Genomic DNA, 19,262 nt, shown 5'->3' on the forward strand with positions numbered 1-19,262 from the left:
TTTTGAAACATTGTCTCCTAAAAATAAAATATGGAGATGTTATAATGAAGAGCTAGCCTTTTGAGGGTAATATTTGTCTAGCAGAGGATCTTCAGTAAGAATTATGAACATATCTATAAGCACTTCTGTTTAAGAAAAAAACTAGGAATTAAGAAGTTCATGTGTCGACAGGAACTTGATCTGCTCATTTGTGTTAGATCTGTTTGTATATTCATATATATGTCCATTGCTGGCCCATCAGAGCATAAGAGAAACTGGATGTGGCATTTCAATGCTACATCTGCAAAAATGCAGGCTTTAAAGCGAAACCATAGAATCTACATAGAAGTATTTACTCCTATTTAAAAATGGAGGGAGGGGGCCGGGAGTTTGGCCTAGTGGTAGATTGCTTCCCTAGCATTCACGAAGACCCAGGTTCAATTCGCCAGTACCACACACATAGGAAAAAAAAAAAAGCCAGGGAAGGGGGGAAAACCAAGACGGGTGGGGGGCGTGGGGGGAGGGTAATGGGTACCAAGACATGTGAAAGGGTATCAATGTATGTGAATTAATGCACCTTCTATCTGGCAAATATCATGTAACCCTTTTATTAATTACAATAAATTTTTTTTTAAAAAAGCCGGAAGTGGTGCTGAGGCTCAAGTGGTAGAGCTCTAGCTTTGAGAAAGTCCAAGGACAGTGCTCAGGACCTGGGCTCAAGCCCAGGACTGGCAAAAAAATAAAAATAAAAATAAAAACATAAAATAAAAATAAAGTAAAATGGAGGGAGAGCACACTGTCATGGCAATATGTATGAGAATAACGGGGTTCTGCCTCTTTTTCTAATGTAACATGATTTGCTACTGCTTTACCTGAGGGGGAACCCCACTTGCTTATCAAGGGGACTATATTTGATAAACATCACCATTAAAATGCTCACAAGGACCAAAAGCACCCGACCTTAACAAAATAGGTGTGTCTGTCATGGGGGTTTGTACTGAGTTGCTGAAGACAGTGATAAAAATGGAGATTCTGCCTAGATTATTGGGTACAATCAGCATTCAGCTCCAGGCAACAGTCTCTTAATTGTGGAAGTCAAATTCCATATTGTTACATCATCAAGTTTTTTCAATAAAGCACAGAACTTCACAGTTTTAAAAACGAAATAATCTGTTTTGGAAGTGCTGACACTAATTGTAAAATAACAATGACCAAAAGCCATTGGAAAGACTAAACTAACGTGTATGTGGGTGGTACCACCTTGTTGTTGCAACTTCTCCTGAGATGCACCCCGAAGTGTCTCCCTGCTCTGTGGTTCTACTGGGGGACAGAAGACAGGGGTGATTCTAGGACCACAGAGGACTAACTCTATTTAATTTTCCTTTCACTTGGTTTCATTAACATATGCATACAGTAGGGAATCAGAGCCACCACTGTCAGTGGGATTGATGCACTTTTACAGAAAGATAGCACATAAAATAAATGCTCTGTGTGAGTGGGGATCTTGATGAAATGGTAGAGCTGCAATATGGTCAATGAGGTCACAGCACAGAGCAACCGGAAGCTCAGTTTGTAGCCATTTTCCCCTCGGCAGCTTATAAGAAACATCTCTGAGTTGATTGCAAAACCCAAGCCAAAGAGGACGCCAAGGTTTCTCACAAGTCCAGCAAAAGGTGTTGTGTCAATGTGGATCCAGTCTGGGTTGGCACACCACTTCTTGGCTATCGGCACAGACCATAGCAAATCAATGTCAAGTAGTCTGAGAAGCAGATAAAAGCCAAGTGCAAACAGGAAGAGGAAGAGGTTGGTCTTCAGGTATGTGCTCAAGCTGGCCGTGTGAATACCTGGAGTGTGCTCAAAGGCTTCTGCTACCAGCATCCCTGGGGATTGGAGAGAAACACCTATGATGACTGTTCTGTTACACCCTTTTGGAATCTGTTCTCTGCATTAGAGAAGAAGTTACCTGTAGCTTTCCATTGATAGGGGGCTTTAGACACCTAGGTTCTATTAAAGTTGTCTACTGGCATTAACAAAGGATACATTTGCTCCATTGTCTTTTAACTGTCTTTTAACTCAAAAGAATCATCTGGTGCAGTCCTAATCTAGATGTTTGCTATTAATATTTCAATTGCCCAGACCAAGTTGCTCAGAGAGCCTTTGAAATGTACATGGGACTGAGCACTGGAAATCCCAATTTGGGTGAATACTCAGTGAAGTCCAGTCATGCAATAATCAACTCGATTAGTAAAGTGGTTCAGGGGTAAGGTTCCTGTTTACCAAGTGTGACCCACAGAGTTGCACATTTCAGGGTATTTATTTATTTATTGCAAGTCCTGGGCTTGAGCTGAGGGCCTGAGCACTGTCTTTGGACTTTCTCGAGGCTAGAGCTCTACCACTTGAGCTTCAACACCACTTATGGCTTTTTTCTATGTATGTGGTACCAAGGAATTGAACCTGGGTCTTCGTGCATGCTAGGCAAGCACTCTACCAGTAGGTCAAACTGGTCTGGGTCATTATTAAGACTCCTACAGGTACATGCACAAGGTTCGAAGTGAGGCTTTGTGCGTTGGACTTGGTTCTACTCACAGTTTCAAAAAGACTCCGGTAAGACAACCATTGTCTGCTATGATCATGTATTGAACCATTTATGCTCCCAGGATAACATTCAGTATTAATGGCCTGATAGATACTGCTACAATTGGAAAACTGATTACCAGAGAGCATCTGACACCCTGAAATAAATGACACAACTAAAGATAAGTGATGATATTTACCACCAATTACTCCCAGAATAACTTGATGAGGGAAGTGTGTTGCTATGAATACTCTGGAGATGCAGACACTGATTTGAATCAACCAGAAAAGACTCCAAAGAAGTGACCACGTCAATCTATGGTGAAAAAAAGAGATACAAGTATAAAAAGCACAGAATTCTATCACTCATAAAATTAAGTCACACCATGGGGCTGGGAGTTTGGCCTAGTGGTAGAGTGCTTGCCTAGCATGCACGAAGACCCGGGTTCGATTCCTCGGTACCACATACGTAGCAAAAAGCCAGAAGTGGTGCTGTGACTCAAGTGGTAGAGTGCTGGCCTTGAGAAAATCCAGGGACAGTGCTCAAGCCCTGAGCCCAAGCCCAGGACTGGAAAAAAAACAAAAAAACAACAATATCAACAAAAAAAAAATTAAGTGACACCAGGGAATCCTGAGGCTCTCCTGGTTATAATACAATGTAATTTTAGAATCTTATTTTTTATTAAAGAATTTATTAACGTTGACTTTTACATCATATTTCAAATGACGTGTTTAACAAACAAGTATTCAAGAAGGGAATCTTTATATGCATTCACTGGCACTTAATTTTAGAATCTTTTTATTTGCGAATGTTTTTATGTGTTTAGTAGGATTCAAAACCCAACAGAGATTTCTACATTTCTCAGTGCATTCAATTTGACTAGTGCCACCACCTCACATCTTGATAAATGCTAAAAGGGAAGCCATAGATGCTTTTATTCTACACATTAATGCTTCCTTTTTACTTTCCCTTCTCTGCCTTTCTTTATTTGAAGGAAACATGCTGAAGAGTAATCTGCCACCTAGAAGAAAAGCTTTGAGTACATGCAGGGGCAGGTTCTCATTTGGTGCAATTTAACTGTCTCCCACAAGTCCTGATTCCTTGTTTTTTGAGATGCAGAAATAAGGATCAGATGAATATATTGACAAGAAGCAGCAACATGCAGACAACATAGAAATATCAAAATCCACATAGTACTTGCTATTCAAAAGTAGTTTTGAGCTCCTTGAATGGTTTGTTTCTGGTAACCAGAACCATATTTAGTTATAAAAAGGACAGAGGAATAAAGAGAGAGTGAAGCTTTGAAAGAGAAAGTAAACGGAGGCTATCCATGTAGAAGAAGCAAGGAGAATTTAGTTAAGGTCAAGATAGAGGATTGGTACTCATTAAGTTAAAACAGATGAAAGAAATGTTGGAGTTACAAAAAGCAGAAATGGAATATGAGAAAATAATTGGAGAAAGGAGCTTATTTATTAGTTTTCAGTGCTATTCTACGAAGCAAACTATGTGATAGATCTTGCATTTGTATTTTAGGAGAACTTTTATATAATTTTGCATGTTATTGGATATATTTAAATATGTACACTCTACTTCTATCAATCTGTCTATTAATCCGTCTATAATCCCCCTCCCATTGCTGGGGTTAAGCTCTGGGGCTTGTACTTGCTAGGCAAGCATTTACTGGTTGAGCCACATCTGCAGTCTCTCTGTCTTGTCTCTCTCTTTTTTCCTCTCTCTCACACAGATATATGTACCCCCCTACATTTTGTGTCAGGTCGTCCAATAATTTCTAACTAAGGTAGTGCTCAATATTGTCTTAATGATAGTTAAAGGATTCAGAAGAGAAAGAAATAGCCTGGTTTCTACAAATTAGGAGTAATCTTAATAGAACAAAAAGAAAGAAAGAAATCTAGTACTATTAAGCCTATTAACATTAAAACTTAAGTTTGCCACTAGAATGTTTTTAAGTGAAAATGTTGTATAATCTTACAGCTAAAATATGTTATTGATCTAAAAACATTGGCTATTCAGACTAGGCAGTATAATTTCACTAAAAATTGATGCACTGAGTGGGATAATGATTCTTAAAACGTTCAGTTAATCTCAAAGCAAGGAAATGAGTGTGGAAAAATATATCCTTATATAACTTTTATGACTTATTTATGAGCTACCAAAATAATAATTGAATTTCAGAAACCCAAAGGCACATTGAATTAGTCATTAATCAGTTAAACATTTCCAGTTCTGTTATAAATGTGGAAATAGCAGTGAGTTAATTAGGATGGTTATCCTAAAATTAATTTTCTATTCATTTTGCTACTTTAGTGATTATAGAATAGATTATACACATTTCATTCAATATCTAAAAATATCATAAAAAGAATTTTTATAAAGACATTATGTATTAAAACTGCCATGCCAGTAAACTGACCTGTGAAGGGTGATGGAGAGCTTGTCCATCCCGCTGACAGTGCGGCTGAGGGCAGCCGTTACCATGACATACCAGACACATGACGAGCCCATTGCATGTCCAGATGGACTTCCTGCAACAAGTATCAGTCATTTGAAAGGTGGTTAATCTAGTTTCAAAGTCAGACATGGATGCTAGGACAGGGTATCTGCCATGAAAATTAAAAATAATTCAGAAAAAATGAAAACAACCAGCTTATTAAAAAAATTTTCCCCAGATTTTCAAGTGCTCTGGATTCCAGAAAACAATATATAAAAAGCTGTTGCAGGGCCGGGAGTTTGGCCTAGTGGTAGAGTGCTTGCCTAGCATGCATGATGACCCAGGTTCGATTCTTCGGTACCACATACATAGAAAAAAGCCGGAAGTGGTGCTGAGGCTCAAGCGGTAGAGCTCTAGCCTTGAGAAAGTCCAAGGACAGTGCTCAGGCCTGAGCTCAAGCCAAGGACTGGCAAAAAAAAATAAAATAAATTAAAAAAAAATGCTGTTGCAGCAATATCTAATACAACCTTATTTGTTCTTCATGTGTAATTCTTTTCTTTTCTTCTTCTTTTTTTTTTTTTTTTTTTTGCCAGTCATGGGGCTTGAACTCAGGGCCTGTGCACTGTCCTTGGACTTTTTCTCAAGGCTAGAGCTCTACCACTTGAGCCACAGCACCACTTCCAGCTTTTTTTCTATGTATCTGGTACTGAGGAATCAAACCCGGGCCTTGGTACATGCTAGGCAAGCACTCTACCACAAGGCCAAACTCCCAGCTCTGTGTAATTGTTTTCTTTCGTTATTTTCTCTCTCTCTTAATTTCCTCTTCCTTTTCTCTCTTTGAGACAGAGTCACACTATGTAGACTAGATTGGCCTAGAATAATAACTCTATGTAGGTTGGGCCAGTCTTGAACTTGCAATCCTTCTGTGTCTACCTCCCTACCTGGGATTACAAGCACAGTCACCGCAATGGCTCCACTACTAGATCTTGAATCTGTTTCTTTTTCTTGGGCTACAAAATCAACTTCTAAGGCTACTATTGCTATGCCTGCAGTTTGTTGATTGGTGGTTGGTGTGCAGATGACAGCTAGGAGCAAATAGGTAGCTGTTCCCTTATCTGTGGCCCCTGCAGTGAGGACCTTTGTTATACAATGGAAGAGGAACAAAGCTGTCTCCCAGGAATCCTGGCCGAACCCTTCTACAGTGGGGTAGCATCTCTGCTGCCACAATGCCTTCCCCACACTACTTAATTTTTTTTGATGTTTTAAATTAATCTTTAATGAGTGCCTAATTGTCCAGTTTCATGTACATAGTCATCTGAAGTCACTATTTTTTAAAAATCTCCTAACAGTGGCATTCACAAGACAATAAGTCAGAAATGAACTTTACAACTGAGGGGAGGGGAAAGGACTGGGGGAGGGAAAATTGGAGAAAAATAAGGGAGGGTGGTAATAAAGTTTGACAAGCTATGTGCTCATTAACTTATTATGTAACTGTAACCCCTCTGAATATCACCTTGACAACAAAATTAAATTTTAATTTTCAGATATACACAAATTTTAACTTTTCAGGCATACACAAACATGAAGCCAGATTTTCATCATACAGTTCAACCAGCACCCCAGCTCACAGTAATTGGATCACAGAGGTAAGGAGCTAGTTGCTATTTGTGGGGACACACAGTGAAAAGATCTGCAAACATATGAAACAGCGTCACCCTATTATTTGCTTATTTGGGAAACCATGGCAATTTTCACAATGAAATGGTAAAATAAATTATTCAAATAAATTATTATTTTGATGTTGTGACTTTATTTCTAAGATGATAAATATGGATAGACTATACTTACAAAACCAAAAATTCTTCTGGAGGCATCCTCATCTAAATTTTTTTTGATGTAAAGGGGATAGCCAGACATGGTTACTCACGCCTGTAATCCCAGCTACACAGGAGGCTGAGATCTTAGGATCACGGTTCAAAGCCAGCCTGGGCACTAAAGTCCATAGGACTCTTACCTCCAATTAACCACTAGAAAACCACAAGTGGCACTGTGGCTCAAGGGACAGGGCAGTAGCCTTGAGCTGAAGAGGGTTAGATGATCCAAGAGTTTGAGAGTTTGTACACCCTCATACACTTGGCATATTTGCTCTATTCCTATTGTGAGGTCATATGCAGCTAAGTAATTTGCCCAACATTATGCAGAACATGAAAAGTAGCAGGAGCAAAACTGAGGGTTTCTAATACCTGGTCCCAGATGTTTAAATAATACAGTATTATTTATACCATAGCCAGCTGTTGCCACACCAATAACTGGCTTCATCATCCCCAATTTTTCCCAGATCCTCTTCTTAACCATGGCTAGAGAAGACAGTCCCACACAATAGGGCCCCATGAGTAGAAGAAGCAGGTTGCTCAGGATCCAGGTCAGTACCCCAGCCGATAGAGAGACAAGACACTTCTCATATATGTTCCCAGCTTCTCTACATCTACAGCCGGAGTCTCCCAACTCTTCAGATTCTGTGTTGTCCAACAGGGTGAACATGATTGAAAGGGACCTGATCTGAAGCTGGAACTGCACTGACCAAACTCTCCACCTCTCACCCTCTGCTTCAGCCCTTTTCAATACACCAATACTTAATTTTATTTTAATTTTTTATTTCTTTGCCAGTCCTGGGCTTGAGCTTATGGCCTGAACACTGTCCTTGGACTTTCTCAAGGCTATGACTCTACCACTTGAGCCTCAGCACTACTTCCGGCTTTTTTCTATGTATGTGGTACCAAGGAACCAAACCTGGGTCTTCGTGCATGCTAGGCAAGCACTCTACCACTAGGCCAAACTCCCTGCTCCTTAATTTTATTTTTAATCATTTTGTTTTGATATTCTCCTTGCTTTTTCATTCTACTTAAAGAGCACAACACCAATCTCTTGTTTTGTTAAACAGCAATGCACCGATTTCTTATCTATCAGCAGACTCCATCATCTCTGGTTTTTCCACCTCCATTGAAAATGTCCCCTAAGATGGAACAAATGCCAAGAAATGTTAGGACAGACCAAACAAGCATACCATTTGTCTCCAAAGCTACCCATCCATTTTAGCTATCCATTAAGAACCACTTTGGTTTCACAAAGATAAAATACACATTATCCTGTCCTGATGGGACTTGAAGTCTAGAAAAGTCAAATACATAAATAATTAATTGTAGTACAGTTTGGTAAGTGATATGACAGATGCAAGCATATATTTATGTGAGTGAAAAGACATTCAGAAGACTCATCAGGAGCACATACATTAGGGGTTAATTTCAAACAGTGGCTAGTGGCAATAATTTTATGCTATATAACAAACTGATGAGGTACCATGTGACACATTCTTGTAAATTAATACAGCATGTAACTTTTTCATATGCATTTTAAAAACTCATTTCTACAGGCTTAAATTCAGCTTCCAAGTAAAAAATGTAACACTTATTCAGAATCATATAATTAAGTTGGTCATAGCCAAAGAAGATGATTTATCCATGTAAGAGAGAAACAAAAAAAAAGTTTAAAAATAGTTCTGAAGTTAGCAACAGTCTTTACTAGCAATAGTACCATAGGGGTGCCTTTACCTTTCTTATATGACAATTATTTTTCTCTCTTCTAAAAGATTCACAGTCCTATAAAACCAACATATCTAGCAGCTTTTATCATTATTATTAATTATTATTATGTAGTTGTACAAGGGATTTCAATATAATGTCAGTTTCTGAATATAATGCATCCTATTGGTGACACCCTTTCCATTATTCTCCCTCATAACTCTTTAGGAATTTGTTCTAGATGATTGTTTTTTATTTCTTCCAAATGTAAATATCCAGATATAAAATCATTTAAGAAGGGGTCTCAGAGGCTGCCCTTTCTCAGATAGCAATGGATTATTTAGCTTTATCATTAGCCTTCTGTCCAACCCAGGACATTTATTTGATAACCTACCCAGTGCATCTGTTATTACATAATGACTTTCTGTTGGGGTAACTTCGTGAGTAATTTGAGACTTTTTGAATTGCTTACCTGGTCCTGTTTCACATGTAGTTGGGAACTGCTCAAGACATGGGCTGGAGTGATTTGGGTAAATCTGAGTTTCTTGAATCCACCAATATGGACGATGACCAAATAATATCCTGTATTTAAAGAAATAGAAATATATGTATGTATATATTTAAACACAAAACTGATACATTGCTGGAGGCTAGCTATTTCTTTCCTACAAAAAAAATGACACAAGCAGAGAGTTAGTGGGGGAAAGCCCAAGGGTAAAGGAGACAAAGAACTTCAATTTGTGTCTCTTATTATTGAAGATGCTAATGTTGGGGACTTGGGCATCCTTATCTTTCATAAACACAGAGACTTTTTCCTTTTAAGAAATCTTATAGGCTTACTTTGAGTGCTTAGATATGGAATTCGAAAGTGGCCCCAGAAATTGTTAGTCTGGTCATTATAGTTCTGTTGCTTGGTTAATCACATAGTATGTGTTACTCTATTTTGGAATTCACTTATTCACCAATGTACACAATTCTATGCTTTTTTTTGGTACTTTCTAATGTACCTGATGTTTCCAGGTAACAGATATGTTTGAAAGATTTTCTGAAATGAAGTATGCACATCTGAAATATGACCATAGTGCTAAAGTTATAAACTTAAGAGAAAGTTTTAAGACAAAAAAATGAAAGAAACAGAAGTCTTACCATTTAAATATAAGATTGAACCAATCTCCAATGACTGCTACCCATATCATCTTGGTTCCTACTGTCTGATTAAGTTGAAACCAAAGTGGGAAATAAATAGAAAAAATATTCCTGGGATCCCCAACATTGGACATAAAATTGAGAAAACTGTAGTAGGAGCGGTAGTCCTTCTGCAAGTGCTGAATAACAAGCACTCCATTCCGATGAAGGAAATCCATCTTGAAAAGTTGCAGTCTTGAACTTAGAGCACTGAGAGCTGCAGAGCGCTGAGTCTCACCGTGTTTATATAGCATCCTGGAGGTGAGTGGCCCATTACTGTGACGTGTGATGCTGGCCACTTGTGGAGGAGGAACCTCAATCCCGATGCTTCTCTGTTGAAGATCGCATGTGTTTATGATTTTAATTGGTGGAAAAGAAGTGAAGTACATGCTGATCTGGGGGTAATCTGAGGGGAAATTTGGATAGAAGCACAATGCATTTCTTATGTAACCTTTCCTTTGTGTGAACAGTTGGATCATGTTTGCTTGAAATTTTTTGCACAGTTCATTTCCTTCACAGGCAGACATTAGCAATTTCCATGCTTGGCTAGAAGACTACACTAATAATTATTGCATGTCAAATAGGCCTTAAAGATATGCATTTTAATGTAAGACAAACTGCAGCTCTCTTTCTATTTTATTGGATCTTTTGGGAAAATGATAGAGTAAATATTTAGATGATGAAATATTTAGATAATATGATAGTTTGTTTTCTGGTTATTTTTAAATAAAATGGCTTGACTTTTTATGAGAGAAAAAATGGAATGTGTATGCAGCAGGAGAAATATGTGGAAGGTAATGTATAGTTTTTGTTTCAATATGAGGCAAAAGAAGTAGAAATGGCAATCATTTGAGTAATAGAATTGTATTAGGACTGATGTACTTGAGGGTTTTTTTTTCCTTTATTTTATTTTATTTATTTATTTTTTTGCCAGTCCCGGGCTTGAGCTCAGGGCCTGAGCCCAGGGCCTGAGCCCTGTCCTTGGACTTTCTCAAGGCTAGAGCTCTACCACTTGAGCCTCAGCACCACTTCCGGCTTTTTTCTATGTATGTGGTACCAAGGAATCGAACCCGGGTCTTCATGCATGCTAGGCAAGCACTTTAACCACTAGGCCAAACTCCTGGCCCTTTTCCTTTATTTTTTAAGTGACTAGAGAATGCAGGTCACAGAAATAGAGATGTTGCTCTAAGAACAAGAGTAGGCTTTCAATTAATCAGGAAAATAATTAGTTGAACACAATGCTCAATAGAAATAAATAGGAAGCATACAAATAAAGATGAACATTGGTAGTAGATAGAAGAGTTCTGTAGAGACCTATAAGCCCCCATCCACATTAAACAGCGGTTTAAGAGAGCTAAGTTCTGTCTAACAGTTTGTGAGAAGTCAGTGAAGGTTTACCAGGTCATTGGTGCAGAGCCTGAGAGGTAATGCTGTTCATAGTTAAGATTGCTGTCCATGTTAATCACAGCCTCCCTTACTAGAAACTTTCTTCATTGGTTACAAATACCACTTTAAACTTCTCTTAGAGTTACCAGCAACCTTGTTACAAGAATCCAGTGGCTTTCTGTATCTTCTAGGCCTTTGTTGCCTGGAAGGAATTCATTAGTTGACCACTAAAATCACCTTAGGTTGCTTCTTTAAAAAAAAGCTATGCTTGGGGAGCCGAGAGTTTGGCCTAGTGGTAAAATGCTTGCCTAGCATGCACAAAGACCTGAGTTTGGTTCCTCGGTACCACATACATAGAAGAAAGCCAGAGGTGTTGCGGTGGCTAAAGTGATAAAGCTCTAGCCTTGAGAAAACCCAAGGACGTGCTCAGGCCCTGAGTCTAAGCCCAGGACTGGAAAAAAAAAAAAAAAAAGCTATGCTTGGTTGGAAGTGCCACTGTGGCTCACGTGGCAGAGCACTACCCTTGAGCAAAAAGTGTCCAAGGACAGTGCCTAGGCCCTAAGTTCAAGCCCCATGTCTGGCAAAAAAAAAAAGAAACAAATAATTAATTAATTGACAAGCAGGTAAATAGCTATGCTTGGGACTAGGAGTGTGGCCTAGTATTAGAGTACTTGCCTAGGATGCACAAAGTCTGGACTGGATTCCTTGGTGCCACATACACAGAAAAAGCCAAAAATGGCGCTATGGCTCAAGTGGAAGAGTGTTAGCCTTGAACAACAACAACAAAAAAGCATCAAGGACAGTGCCCAGGCCTCCTCCTAGAGCTATTGAATCTTCATAATATAAAGGTACTTCCCAAGTGATCCCAATGTAAAATCAGGTTTCGAGTCACTGTGCAATTCATTGGCGGCATTAGCCTTGACTAATGAGAATCTGTGCTTCTGGCTTTGTGTTTTGCATATTTAAATGCTATAATTTCCATAATCTTATTAATGAGCCATGAGGAAGGACATAACTTCCCTTTATGCTTTTTCTAAGGAGGGTTTGAGTTACATAATTCATAATATTCATTTTCTTTTGATGTGTATTGTCCTTAAATCAGAGTATGAATGATATCAAATACATCGTGTCTTACAATTAAAAGTTAAACTTCATGCTCATTCAACACTACAGAGCCTGTGGATTGTGATGTGGTTGACTTCACATTAGCTTTTCATCTTTGGCAGTTAATTTAGAAAGTCTGTCAGTCTCCTGAGGACTATCTGGTTTTTAGACGGTGGGCTAATTAATGGAAACAAAAGTATCTTGACTTCTTGTGCCTTTTAATAGGATCTACTAAATCTTTTTATTTTCCTAATTCTTCATCTTTAGTATTTTTGATATGGGGCAGGAAGGTAGAGAGGGAATAATAATCAAACAAAGGAGCCTGGGAACAGGTGCAGTATTGCATCTGGGTACATTTCAAAAAGCATCCTCCTCCATCATTGTCCTGGAATAATGGTTGACTACGGTGGAGGCTAATTTCTTGGTTCACTGGCCAACAATCTCCAGCAAACGACTCAACATGAAAAATTTCCAGTCCTAGAGGTTAGCTGGAGGCCTCATCTTCATCTCTTTATACTTGAGCCATCATGAAGGAATACACCTCCCTTCAAATCTCCGTTTTTGGATCTTAGGACATTTTGTTAGGAAGCCATTCATTGTGTCTCAGTCTCTTGTTTCTTAAAAATTGCCATAACTATACACATATCCTTAATACATTCATTAAACCCTATTCATGAAAACATCTACGACTTGAGGGGCTCAGGACACTTACCAGTTTGATTAAATTGTCTAATTTCACTTTCCTATGGGAGTGTACCACTGCTTTACAATCACTTCTAATTTAAAAACTCTAATTGTTGCCTAATTAAATTCTGCTGTTAAAAATTCCTGTGTGTGTCCACCCCTAACTTAATTCTTCAGGAAGATCTGAACCTGCTATTCATCTCCCCTAGTGTGTGTATGTGTGTGTGTGTGTGTGTGTATGCATGTGTGACTGTGCATGTGTGTACAGGTCCTGGGGCTTGAACTCAGAGCTTAGGTATAGTCCCTGAGCTCTTTTTTGCTCATGGCCAGTGCAGTACAACTTGAGCCACAGTTCTAATTCTGGCCTTTTGCTGGTTAACTGGAGATAAGCCTCTCATGGACTAACATGCTGGGGCTGACTTCAAACTATGTTCCTCAGATCTCAGAAATACACATATTAGCAAGTTACCCACAGGAAGTTTATGTGATCTTATTTTGGAAATTCTGCCTTGACTCCTCTCTCCTGTGATGCCAGGTGACTGCTCCCCCTCTGCCCGCACCCAGCACACTGTACCCTGCTCCACGTTCTCACATTCTGACTTAAGATGTTTTTCCTTTGCACTATTTAGAGTCTGTACTACTCCATTCTTTTCTATGTAGGCTATTCTTTTAGGACATTCCTTCTTATTCCTCGTTTTTTGTTGTTGTTGTTGGTGGTGGTTGTGGGGCTTGAACTCTGGGCCTGGGAGCTGCCCCTGAGCTCTTCAGCTCATGGCTACCGCCCTACCCCTCATGCCATAGCACCACTTCCTCCTCTTTTTTTTTTTTTTTTGACCCAGAGCATTGGATAAATACTAATGCTATATTGGTTAATATTAATTGCAATTATTTTGCCAGACAGTTTGTAAATGAAATTGAATTCCAACTCTTATCCTTAATCAGTGTAGAAGTAGGACTACCAAGTTGAAATCACACCCATACATAATTTTTAAGCTCCTTCTGTTCTGATATCTCTGCTTTTCCTCCCTCCTTCTTTTCTCCCCTCTCATGTCATCTTTCTCCCTCCTTTTTCCCTTCCAGTCTCACTGTTTTTTTTTGTTTTTGTTTTTGCCAGTCCTGGGCTTGAGCTCAGGGCCTGAGCACTGTCCTTGGACTTTCTCAAGGCTAGAGCTCTACCACTTGGGCCTCAGCACCACTTCCGGCTTTTTGCTATGTATGTGGTACTGAGGAATTGAACCCTGGTCTTTGTGCATGCTAGGCAAGCACTCTACCACTAGGCCAAACTCCAAACTCCCGGCCCCATTTTTGTGGGGTTTTTTTGCTTTTTTTGTTTTTGTTCTTGTTTTTGCCAGTCCTGGGCTTGGACTCAGGGCCTGAGCACTGTTCTTGAGTTCTTTTTCTCAAGTTTAGAGCTCTACCATTTGAGCCTCAGCACCATTTCTGGCTTTTTTTTTTCTATGTATGTGGTACCGGAGAATCGAACCCGGGTCTTTGTGCATGCTAGGCAAGCACTCTACCACTAGACCAAACTCCCGGCCCTCACTGTTCTTTTAAGACAAAATATTTAATTATGTATTTTTAAAATATGCTCTAGTTTCTCTGGTTCATATCTTTTGTCTTTTACTAGGCCCTTTTTTTTTTTACTGTGTTTGTAGACATTCCTTGATAAGTATGCATTTTGGAGTCTAATCTTAGCCAAATTTCCTCAGTCCCCAGGTAGCTCATGACCAGAATCGCTGTACTTAGGGGTCAATGAGCTTCCATGAAAAAGCAAGCAAGATGCTTGTGTTTGTGCACATTTCTTGGAAGAAGGCCTCAGCATTTGCCAGATTCTCAATGGAATCTCTGAACCAAATGAATTAAGTAAGGCATTAAAGTTCACCAGAATCCCAGGCCCTGTCTGTGGTGTCTAACTGTAGTACTGCCCCTCCATCCTACCCTGTTTCCTTGAAGCCATCTTCAAGGCATCCTAAGGACTCTGTGGTGAGTGTGTGTTTCATCTTTAACTAATGTGGCCATTCTCAAACCTCATTACTGTTGCCTTTGGTTTAACTAGTTCCATTCATTGAATACTTCAGATCTTTTCAGAATGTGCTGATTCTGGTTCATTTATAGTCTTCATTTTAGATTGCTATACAAAGGAGAGGCTAGAATTTCAATATGTTTTGCCACATCAAATATTGCAATAAACATATGTAGACACACATACATATTTGAAACAGGGTCTCATTATAGAACTCAGACTGCCCTCAAACTTGGGATTTTTTTTTTGCCTCTGCTTCTGGAGTGCTGGGATTATGAGTGTGCATCACAATTGCTGCCTCTTTTCCCCATTGTTGGGGATCAAATGCCTGCTAGGCAAGTACTAGAAGATACATGCTTATTATAAAATCAACCATTCATCTTTGAGTTAAATGCCTACAATTCAGCACTATTCAGAGGAAGTTGACATTCGCTGTGTCACTTCTTCAGTGGCAGAAAAACAAAAGCAGATTTTGAAGATACTGACCTAAATGGTATTTCCCCTTTACAATAAATGTACCAGTCTTCTCTAAGATAAATTGTACTTAAGAGCCTCTCTACTGTTATGTTGCAATGTAAAATAGATTTATTTCAGACCCTAGAGTTTAAATCCAGCTGACTTTCAGAAAATAATTACCTCCATCTTGGCGAGCATCCCAGGAATATTGGCATCCCATGATGACCTGTTATGAACAATCCTGCTACAGCTGTGTTCCAGGTACTCCCTCCATTAGTCCCTTCATGTACTCACTCCTCTCCAGAAGCAATCATTATCTACACATCAATAAATTCCCTCTTGAATCACTAATGGATTCAGGAGAGTTACCCAGTGAGTAGTGTTATTAATTCTTCACAGAAGAGCCAAATATTGTACAACTGAGATCATATTTGATAGAGGACTTAGAAGTTACTTTATATAAGGTAGTAGATTCCAAACCTGAGCATGAGTCTTATTCTCCTTTCAGGAAAGTTAAAATCATGTATTACAGGGCCTATTTTCAGAATCTTTGACTTGGTAGGAATTGAGTGGGCCTTTCAACTTTGCATTTCTAGCAAATTCCCAGATAATGATGTGGTTGTTGATTGAGTGACTTCACTTTTGAGAAAAAGTGACCAGTGTTTTAGCACTGATTCTTACATGTGCTGGACAGAATAGAAAAATAAATCATATTTTAGGAAGCTTTTACTTTAGTAGAAGAGATCAAGTATTTGTATGAATAGGATAACATATGCCTTTACAGGTGAACAGGTGTAAATAGAACACAGAAAAGGAAATGAAACTTCCTGTGTAGGAATTAGGGAACATCTGTGGAGCAGATGGTATATAATTGTTCATATATGGGTAGAATTTATAGAAGTAATGTGTAGGATTAAAAGGAAAAATATAATATAATGAAAGCAATACCATTATTGTATATAATTTTTTTGCCCATGCTGGGGACTGAAGTCAGGGCCTAAGCACTGTCCTTGGGCTTTTTTCCTCAGGGCTAGAGCTCTACCACTTGAACCATACCACCACTTCTGGCTTTTCTATGTATGTGGTACCGAAGAATGGAACCTGAGTCTCCGTGCATGCTAGGCAAGCACTCTAACCACTAGGAAAAACTCCTGACCCCGTACATAAATTTTTTCCATATATTTTTATTGTAATTAATAGAAGGGTTACATTATATTCACCAGATAGAGGGTGCATTACTTCACATACATTGATTCACTTTCTCATGTGTTGGTGCCCATTTCCCTCCTCCCACCCCCGTCCCTCCTTTCCTATAAACAGTAATTAATAGATAACATTTAAAAGTTGTAAAACAATTCCTTATATATTTAATTTATGAAACTTTTGAATGTGTGTGTGTGTGTGTGTGTGTGTGTGTGTGTGTGTGTGTGTGTGTTTCTAGGGATCAGACCAAAGGCTTCACACATGCTAGGCAATCACTCTCCCACCAAGCTACAATCCTAGTCCAGAGTAGTCAGCTTTTTACACTTAGAAAGAAGAGTGGTGTTTGCCAATGTGTTGGGGACAGGAGGAAAGGAGAATGATTGATTGATTCTGTTGGTTGTAGGGGTTGAACTCTGGGCCTGGATGCTGTTTCTGAGCTCTTCAGCTCAAGGCTAGTGCTATATCAGGTGAGCAACCATGACACTTCTGGTTTTCTGGTGGTTAACTGGAGATGAGTCTTACGGATTTTCTTGCCCAGGCTGACTTTGAACTGTGATCCTCAGATCTCAGCCTCCTGAGTAGCCTAGATTATAGCAAATGCCATGAGCACCTGGAAAGACTGATTGATTGATTGATTGATTGCCAGTCCTGGGCTTAAGCTCAGGCCCTGAGCACTGTCCTTGGATGTTCTTAAGGCCAGAGCTCTACCATTTGAGCCTCAGCACCACTTTTGACTTTTTTGCTATGTATGTGGTATCGAGAAATCAAACCTGGGTCTTTGTGCATGCTAGGCAAGCACTACCACTAGGCCAAACTCCCAGGCCATAAGATTTATTAACAAGCACAATTTTGTAAGAGAAAAATGTTCTGTAGATGAACAGTGATGGTGGTATAAAATGTTAACGTCTCTGATCATTTAAAAATAATATTGTAAAATTTATTCCGTGTGTGCTTTAACACAATTTAAGAAACTGAGTATTTTTTCTCACTGTATTAAATATTTTCTGAGAAAAGAGTTATGAGAAATTTATGCTTTTCTTCTCTGAAGCTTTAGTATTCATCATCATTAAAATTTTTATATACATTTTGAGGAATAATTTATGTAACACCAACTTAGTTATCACTATATAATTTCATGCTAACTTACAGGTATGTGATCATCTCGAATCACTTTTAGAATGTTTCCATCACCCCAAAAAGTTCCTTGGTGCTCTGGTAGTCAATATCTAGTTTTGCTCTAGACTAATACTGAACTGTTTTCTGTCTATAGATTTTTCTTTTCTGGTTATGTGATAGAAAGCAATCATATAATATGAAGTATTTTGCATCTAGCTTCTCTAACTTAGCATAATATTTTTGAGTAAGTTTTAAGTTGTATGGTTCCTTAGTAGCTTAGTCACTGTACTGTGATGGAGGTCTCAGTGCTTCCTTATCCTATTTTTCTTTGAAATTCTAGCAAGATGTAAGATTCCAAGTGGAACTGAAGATTGACTTCATTTTGGGCACTGTGGTTTTATTACAGTAATTATCATAAGACTTGGGTTTTCAAAGATAACTTATTTCAGTGCTTCCTGGAATAAGCCATGCAGGGGTCAAGGATCTAAAGAGAAGTGATTCACTCAGACTTAAATGAAAATTTTGACAAATAACATAGAAATTTATCCCTTATAGCTTGGTTGAAGAGACTTGAGAAAGAATAAAAGACTATAGAGAGCCTGGGTCAACTCTGAAGTCTGCACATTGGAAGGGGGCAGTCATCCTCTTCAGTCCCAGGTTCACAGAGAGCTAGAATCTTCACTCACAGCCTCATGAAAGCCAGTGTGAAAACTCAGAAAACCAATAGTGCAAGCTAGTACCAATTCTTACGTTTTATGACTATTGCTCTCATTGATCTGGGGCAATAAAAAAACCCAATCATAATAATGTAAGGTAAATACTAGCAGATATCTAAAATCAGGAGTTCTTGGATAAATATTTGAGAAATGAAACAAGAGTTTTTCCATAGCAAACTGTAAATTCAGTAATAGTCTCAAAGCAGGAAGCGGACTTTCAAGTATATTGTAATGTGTTCAATGTTAATAATAATAATTTTTCCTGATTTCATAGTTCTTAATATAGTATCTGTTACTCATGATTATATTATTTATACCCCTATCTTATGCTGGTGTTTAAGACAATCAAAGGAGTGAGTACTATGATAAAAAAAAGATCTATAATCAGAGATTTCTAATGATAATGCATTTCTGAACGCAGGACAGTGTATTTTTTTTCTAAGATGAAAATACCTTTGTTCTTACATTACTGGCCATGTTTAGTGTCATCTGTTTAGAAGACACAGTCTCCATTCTTTCCTTATTCTTAGTAGGCCTCAGATGCATTGTTAGAAAAGTTGGGACAACAAAAGAAGAAGCAGGAGGAGGAGGAAGAGGAGGAGGAGGAGGAGGAGGAGGAGGAGGAGGAAGCAGCAGCAGCAGCAGCAGCAGCTTTTGAAAATCGTGTGAATGTATTCTGAGGACTCTCAGGATGTTTCTGCTCATTCAAAATTGGAGTCTGCTTTCTAAAGTAAATGCAAAGAAATGGGGATATATATTTCATAGAAGAATACAATTAAGTTTCAATTTTTTATTTTTTATTTTTTGT

The 19,262-nt window shown here is 38.6% G+C and overlaps 1 protein-coding gene across 1 annotated transcript; it reads right to left on the bottom strand.

Moving 5' to 3' along the window:
• Positions 1 to 1,347: 1,347 nt before the first annotated feature.
• Positions 1,348 to 9,945, bottom strand: G6pc2 (glucose-6-phosphatase catalytic subunit 2). The gene is made up of 5 exons (XM_090343093.1): positions 9,728 to 9,945; positions 9,054 to 9,163; positions 4,986 to 5,097; positions 2,754 to 2,869; positions 1,348 to 1,859 (listed from the first exon to the last, which is right to left on the bottom strand). The coding sequence occupies exons 1-5, from the start codon at positions 9,943 to 9,945 to the stop codon at positions 1,348 to 1,350; spliced, it is 1,068 nt and encodes a 355-aa protein (XP_090199219.1).
• Between the last annotated feature and the right edge of the window lie 9,317 nt (positions 9,946 to 19,262).

The sequence above is a fragment of the Megascapheus bottae genome, chromosome 12, assembly GCF_031878675.1.
Source record: "Megascapheus bottae isolate mThoBot1 chromosome 12, mThoBot2.hap1, whole genome shotgun sequence".
NCBI lineage: Eukaryota > Metazoa > Chordata > Mammalia > Rodentia > Geomyidae > Megascapheus > Megascapheus bottae.

Coding starts and splice junctions, on each gene's coding strand:
- G6pc2 (XM_090343093.1), bottom strand. CDS start 9,945: ATGGATTTCCTTCATCGGAATGGAGTGCTTGTTATTCAGCACTTGCAG. Junction 9,164..9,727: donor TTCAATCTTATATTTAAATG/GTAAGACTTCTG, acceptor CTTTAAATACAG/GATATTATTTGGTCATCGTC. Junction 1,860..2,753: donor TATTCTGGGAGTAATTGGTG/GTAAATATCATC, acceptor TCCAATCCCCAG/GGATGCTGGTAGCAGAAGCC.